General features: G+C 37.3%; 1 protein-coding gene across 1 annotated transcript in view; it reads right to left on the reverse strand.

Annotated features, from left to right (window-relative positions):
• The window catches only part of Cfap61 (cilia and flagella associated protein 61), a 253,731-nt gene extending 246,567 nt beyond the window's left edge, over window positions 1-7,164 (reverse strand). Inside the window, exons 1-2 of the mRNA XM_027953760.2 lie at window positions 7,113-7,164; window positions 1,206-1,356 (exon numbers count right to left, since the gene is read on the reverse strand). Coding sequence (XP_027809561.2) covers window positions 1,206-1,348 — 143 coding nt within the window. The 5' untranslated portion in view covers window positions 1,349-1,356; window positions 7,113-7,164. The remainder of the gene's footprint in view (window positions 1-1,205; window positions 1,357-7,112) is intronic.
• Window positions 7,165-7,186: the final 22 nt, after the last annotated feature.

The following is a 7,186-nucleotide window of genomic DNA, read 5'->3' on the forward strand; positions in this document are numbered from 1 at the left end:
ACGTTTTTTTTGGGGGGGGCTACAAAGATAATTAACATGGATCTCAAATCAACATCTGCTTATAAATTCTCAGGGGAGACTTTATCTCCCCTCCATTCCTTGTTGCATTTGAAACTGTCTAGCTTTTTTCCTGTAGTATCTTGTCCATCTTTACAGCAAATATCCTGGTTTTATTCAAAAGAATCTCATACTTCCTTCCTTAGGTGGAGGGACTGATTATCTTCTGTTCTTTGCAAAGGTATGAGAAGAAAATTCTGCAATTTCTAGAACGTGGCAAAAAGTCTCAAGTCTCAAGCTAGTACTGATTCCTGCTTATTATGTTAAGTGTCTGATTCTAATTTGATAATGTTCTCTGCACAGTCCTTAACTTTTGTGTTTGTATATGTACATATCAATATTTCAGTTGTTTCCATGGAGTGGATATCATGAAGGTATTTAGTTAACCATAATGCCAACAAATGAAATTACTTCATTGGTATAGGTATGTATGTGTATATGTGTGTGGGAATCATAAACCATAAATTTTAATGTCCTAGGCTAGCTTTATTTTATACATTTCAATTGTATTTGATATAAAGCCTTATGAAATCCAAAATATTAGGCTATCCTATATTTTCAATAAAAATAATGATGGACAAAGGATTTTTATATTCTAGCAAACACACAAAGTCTATGAGTAAAACAGGGATAAAAAATGACCTTTTAAGAAAAACATGTTCATATTTCAAAGTTTAGGAGCAAACCCAGGCGTGGCCTCTTATGTATAGTTTGGTGTCGGGCAGGCCTCCCATTCTCATCTATAAATTGAACCATAGTAGGTAACTCAAAGAAATATCAGAAAGATCCAGTAAGATAATGTTGACAAAGCACAGAGCCCAGAATAAAATGAAATATCAAAAGCTGGCAGCTGATATTATCAACTTGCCCCAACTGACTCTACTAGTGAGCAGGACTATAGGATTTGAACTCAAGTGTGCTTGAACCCAAAGACCTTGAGCCTTTTCAATCACAGTTTGCTAGAGAACACACAGACTGGCTGTTCCCAGAGATTTCTTGCTACACATTTTTTACTGTGCAGTGAGCTGCCCATTTCCTTACTGTAAGTTCCATCAAGACAAAGGAGTGGGAGAGATCCCTTTCTGGCATAAAATTCCTGAGATAAAATTGATAAACATTCTTAACTTACTTATTAGTCATGTACTTACAGAAGATAGATGATATTAAGCTTCCCAAACAGCCTCTGGGTAAATTTTCTAATGAGTTTTTTGATACAATAAATATCCTGCGATTCTGTTCTTCGGCAATGAACCACTTCCACCTTTCCTCGGGGAGAAGTGAGTATGGACATTTTTTATCCTGTCCCCGACAGAGAGAGAAAACAATACACTGTTAGTCTGAAATGACAAACTAGTTTGGTTACAGTAATCACATAATCAGACAATTTGATTTCTATATGGCCAGAGCAAATATGGTATGGAAATACAGGTGTGCCACATTTTGTCCTGAACATTGTCTGTGGTGACTTGTCACCACAAACAAGGTAAAATGTTTTGACACTAAGAATGAAGTTTTTGAGGACTGGCCTGTCTAGAAATCTCTATAACTCTGTTCTTTGTTTCCAATGGTTTTAAGATATTCTAACAATAGGAAGAAAAACATTTAAAGGTCTTATATATTGATCAGTACCCTCTTATATTTAATAAGCCATCATAGCATGTGGTCAAGAGATATATGGGGTAGGAAAGATGGTGGAATGAGATGGACATCATTACCCTAGGTACACATATGACTGCACATATAGTGCAACGCTACATCATGTACAACCAGAGAAATGAAAAGTTGTGCTGCAACTGTGTACAATGAATCAAAATGCATTCTTCTGTCATACATACCTAATTAAAATAAATTTTTAAAAAGAGTTATATGGGAAATATTGACATCTGTTGACCAAGTTCCAAATAGAGTTCCCCAACATGGAGCCTTCAAGGACAGTAATCTTAAGAGATATACAGAGACAAAAAAGATCTGTGGTCAAATGAGTGTGGGAAATGCTGCTTGCAATAGTATTCCTGAGAGGTCATCATGCTCATGGCTAGTCCATGTGTTAAAGGATTGGTTTCTAGCCTGTAGTGCCATTGGGAAGTGCTTGAAATCTTCAGGAGGTGAGACATAGTTTTAGGAAGTGAACTCAATGGGGGCATGCCCTTGAAAGGAATATTGGGATCCTGTCCCCTTCCTGTGTTTCTCTGCTTCCTAGCCACCATGAGGTGAATAAACCTCCTCCATCATATGGTCCTACCATGATGTACTGTGCTGCCACAGGCCCAAAGCAATGGGGTCAAGTTATTGTAGACTGAAATCTCTGAAAACATGAGTCAAAATAAACCTTTCCTCCTTAAAGCTGATTATCTTAGGTATTTTGTCAGTGATGGAAAGTCAACTAACACACCCATTAAAGGCTTTGATATGTTCCTGAATAATGTAATCTGTTTACTTTTTATAAGCCAGCATTTCCCACATAGTTTCTGAGCAGACTCTCTTATATAGAGAGTCTAAGTTCCAGTTAGACACTTTGAGAAATGCTGCTAACAGGAACAATAGGCCATAAAATGGTTTCAATTTCTCAATCTGTCTGTCTCTCTTTAACATTCCTCTTCCCTCCTTCCCTAACTAAGGAAAACTGATTTATTACACACTAACCAGTGGACTTAAAATAGAACAATATGGAACATTTCCTACTCCCTGGAATGGCAACTTCCAGTCAATACCCGCTCCAAAGATAACTACCAATCTGACTTCAATCACAAAGATGATCTTTTGCTAAATTTTGAACATCATATAAATGGAATTATATATGTGTATATATTATATATATGTTACATGTTATATATTATATATGATTTTTCTCATAAAACATACTGTATCATTTGACCTTTTTTTGTTGTTACTATACATCAAAAAACTTGAGTGCTACAGAGGCTTGAAAAAGTACTGGACTGAGCTCCTCCTTCATCAGATGAGAAAACTAAGACCCAGGAACTGAAGTGACTTGCCCCAGGATATATGTGCTTGTTCACACATAGAACCCTGGGCATTTCTTCCCAGCACAGCCTACGCCACTCCCCTCTGTGTGCTTTGTGGGTAAATGGTCCCTTTGTTTTCACTGTCCTCTTATATTCAGATTAAACTGCTGCTTGACCATTCACAAACCTTTAGACATCAAATGTGCCAGATGTGAGGGAATATAGAGGGGTATCTGGGAAGACAGTAGGGAGGCAGCAGGAATTGTTGTCCAGTAGCCTTTACCACCCTCAACTTCACAGGCTTACGAAGGGGGTTTGTCAGTACCCATAAAGAAAACCCAGGTCTTGGGGACAGCCCCCATTCCCCCAGAGCTCACAAAAACTGAGAAAGGGTCCAAATTACCAATTTATTCATCTCTTAGTAATTTCCCATTTTATAATGAGGAAATTAACAGCTGCACAGTCTAGATGTCTCTGTAGCCCAGGCAGAGTTATACGAACTAAATACAAACCTGATTTCTTGGACTTTGATAAAACAGGTCACACAAAATTTATTCTGTGTGCTTTGTGGCCACTGTCATGTAGTCTTGATGTCAGGCGACTGCACCAAATTAGGGAACTCATGCCATCCTCAACTCCAGCCAGGCATTGTCTTACATAAGCATGGGTTGATAATGACAGATCATCATTTTGCAAAGGAAGACAATCTTGATATTTATGTAACATCTCCAAAACTTGAAATATTAGCTCAGTCTTTTTCATACTCAGTAGATAAAAAATAAAGATTTCTTTATGCTGTGGCAAGGCCACTCAAGAACTCTCTTTTTTTAGATCAAATACAGGGAAAGCCCAGCTGTCGAAGGTGGCTTTCAGAGGAATGGCTTGGGGCTTTAGTGAAGAGCTTATTAGGCTGCAGAACCAGAGTATCAGGAATGATAGTGTCTATCACTTCTTAGCTGTGTGACTTTGGGCAAGTTACTTAAACTCTATGTGCTTCAGCTTACCATCTATAAATCACAGATAATATACATACCTCAAAGAGATTTATGAATTACTTATGATATGCAAAACAGTGAACTCAGTGTGTGGCCTGTAGTTAAACACTCAGTACTTACTAGCTATCATGACTAATATCACTATCCAGTATGGACATTCTCAGGATCTGAAATAGTGGACATCAAGAAGCTGCTCACAGTTCCTGGGGCCCGAGAGGGTCATCATTCACTACGGAGATGTCAAGTCAAGAAAATCAAAGGTGAGACAATTTACTTGGGTGGACATTGTTAACCATAGGACCCTTTGTGATTAATACATTCTTTCCTAGAACAAGTAACATACCAGGTTGTAGTCAAGTTTTGATGACCTGATAGTATTTCCTTTCTAAGATGGCTTTACATAAGCCAGTGGCAATATAAACTGATTTTATACTCTGAAGATTGTTCTTAACGTTTAATTTCAAAAATGAATTTTTAATTACATGTGCAATTCATTAGTATCTCATCATTTTGGAAAGCATGAACTTTATATAAGGAGCTCAATTCTGCTTTTTTTTTTAGTTGTAGTTGGACACAATACCTTTATTTTATTTATTTTTTATGTGGTGCTGAGGATCGAATCCAGGGCATGTGCAAGCACTCTACCACTGAGCCACAACCCCAGCCCCTCAATTCTGCTTTTTACTGTGACAAAAACATGAACAATATAAATTTACTATTTTAACCATTTTAAAATGTATATTTTAGTGGCTTTAGGTACATTTGCATTGTTGAACAACCACCACTACTATTCACATCCAGAAATTTTTAATATGAAAACTTATTTTGAGACTCTTTTCCCACTACCCTCTTTTTTGATGAGATATATGTAATTTCAGAATTTTCTGGTTTTTTAATTTGTTTTAATTGTTATATATGACAGTAGACTGCATTTTGGTTCATTGTACACAAATGGAGCATAGCTTTTCTTTTCTCTGGTAGTGTATGATGTAGAGTTGCACCATATGTGCAGTCATACATGTACCTAGAGTAATGATGTCCATCTCATTCCACCATTTTTCCTATCCCCATATCCCCTCTCTTCCCCTTCCTCCCCTTTGCCCAGTCAAAGTTCCTCCATTCTTCCCATGCCCCCCCCCCACAATTTTCTGTTTTATGAGCTCAAACATGCACCGTACATGCTAGGGTGGGCATGATAGCTCATCTGAGAGATATAATCACTGGAGGGTGTCTTACTTCAAATTTGGTAGAAGCATTAGAAGCCACTAGAATAATAGTCTTGTTTCAAAGGAGATGATCACAACCTTACTAACTACTATATGAATGATTAAATACTCAATTATATTTTCCATAGTCCTTGTGATTGTGAAAGTTGGTGATTGCTATGAAGAATAAAGTCTAGACACCTGTCAAAGTTATCCATAAGTATTATCATTTTTGGTTTTGGTTTTAACTTAAAAAGCAAAACAGAAATAAATCAACTTGTTTGTTAAATATGATATCATAAGCTAATGCTACAAGAATGTAAAAATCCTGAATATAATAAAATAATGTATAGAGAGATGAATTAAAGCGAAAACAAGAAAAGGAAGAGAGAGTTCAAGGGAAGTTCTCCACCTACAAGTCAATGAAAATAGCTATTTGTTTATTTTTATTAGGTGATTTCTTCTTATGATAGTGACATAAATTTTTTCATTCAATTTATTTAATTATTGGAAACTGAGATAAAATATTTAAATAAAATGAATGGCACAGAGCTAGATAAAATATTTTGGTTTTGATTATAATTGAGTTTCGCAAACCTGCATAAATTTTTTGAAGCAATATCTGTGCACAAATTTTTTGAAGCAATATCTGTGTAAGTATGTGTGATATCACTACATACATAAATATACAAATATATTTTTTCCAAATACCCCAGGAGCCTTGCAGTGGTGGAAATTCTTTTAACGAATGAGCTATCGAGCCATTAAAAAACATGGAGGAAACTTAAATGCATGTCTTCAAGAGAAAGAAGCCAATCTGAAAAATCTACTTATTATAGGACTCCAACCATATGACATTCTATAAAAGGCAAAACTATGTAGACAGTAAAAATGTTCAGTAGTCCACAGAGGTTTGGGGGAGGGAGGGATGAACAGGTGGAACACAGAGGATTTTTAGGGAAGTGAAACTACTCAGTATTTTACTATAGCAGTGGACACACATTATCATACATTTGTCCAAATCCAAAGAATGTACAACATCAGTGAACCATGGACTCTAACTGATATGTGTCACTGTGGGCTCTTTGATGATAGCACTCTAGTAGGAGGATGTTGCTAGTGGAGAGACTTTATGGCAGGGGAGGGACTGGGTAGGTGGAGGAGGTAGGTGGGAAATCTCTATACCTTTCACTCAATTTTACTGTTAACGTCTTTAAAAAAAGAATTTGCTGTTAACTTCTTTTATAAATTTTTTTTTTTTTGCTGTTAACTTCTTTCACACAAAAAAATTATTTAAAAATTTTTTTCTTAATAATGGCTTGATTACTCTGATATTGAAAGCAGGTCAAGTGTTATACCAGCTAGCACTTACTAAGCATTTTACACATATTACCTCCTTAATCCTAGGGAAATAAGTATTACTATATTCGTTTTATACTTGAATACATTGAGGCTACAAATTTTAAGTCATGCATTTAAACATCAGTTTCTAAAACAAGACTAGGTGGTTTGTTAGTTACTCTACTGAGGTATTTTCACTTTTTCCTACTGTCTGACTTCAACATGCCTCCTGTTTTTTTAAATTCCAAATCTTCCGAGTTCATTATTTCCACACAACTTTTGGGAAACCAAAAAACGAGGGGAAAGACCTCGGAGACTACAAAACCCAGAATGCCCCGCGGCGGCGGTCAGCCAAGCAACGCGGCAGCTGTCCATGGGCACGCTGGGAATGGTAGTTTCCTCCCCTGCCCCTCTGACCTCACCATAGAGCATCCAGATTCGGGCTTGGTTCCTGCTTTTTTGCAGGGTACCACGGCTGGATAAATCCACCGAGTCCCGGAGACGGACCCAGACCCTGCGTGCCTGAGGGGCAAGCCAGCGTTACTCACCTTACCGGCAACTCCAAGAAGCCGCACTCCACCCACAGCTCCAAAGAGGACGCGCAGCCTGGTTACCACGGAAA

Source organism: Marmota flaviventris, chromosome 2 (genome assembly GCF_047511675.1).
Source record: "Marmota flaviventris isolate mMarFla1 chromosome 2, mMarFla1.hap1, whole genome shotgun sequence".
Taxonomy (NCBI): Eukaryota; Metazoa; Chordata; class Mammalia; order Rodentia; family Sciuridae; genus Marmota; species Marmota flaviventris.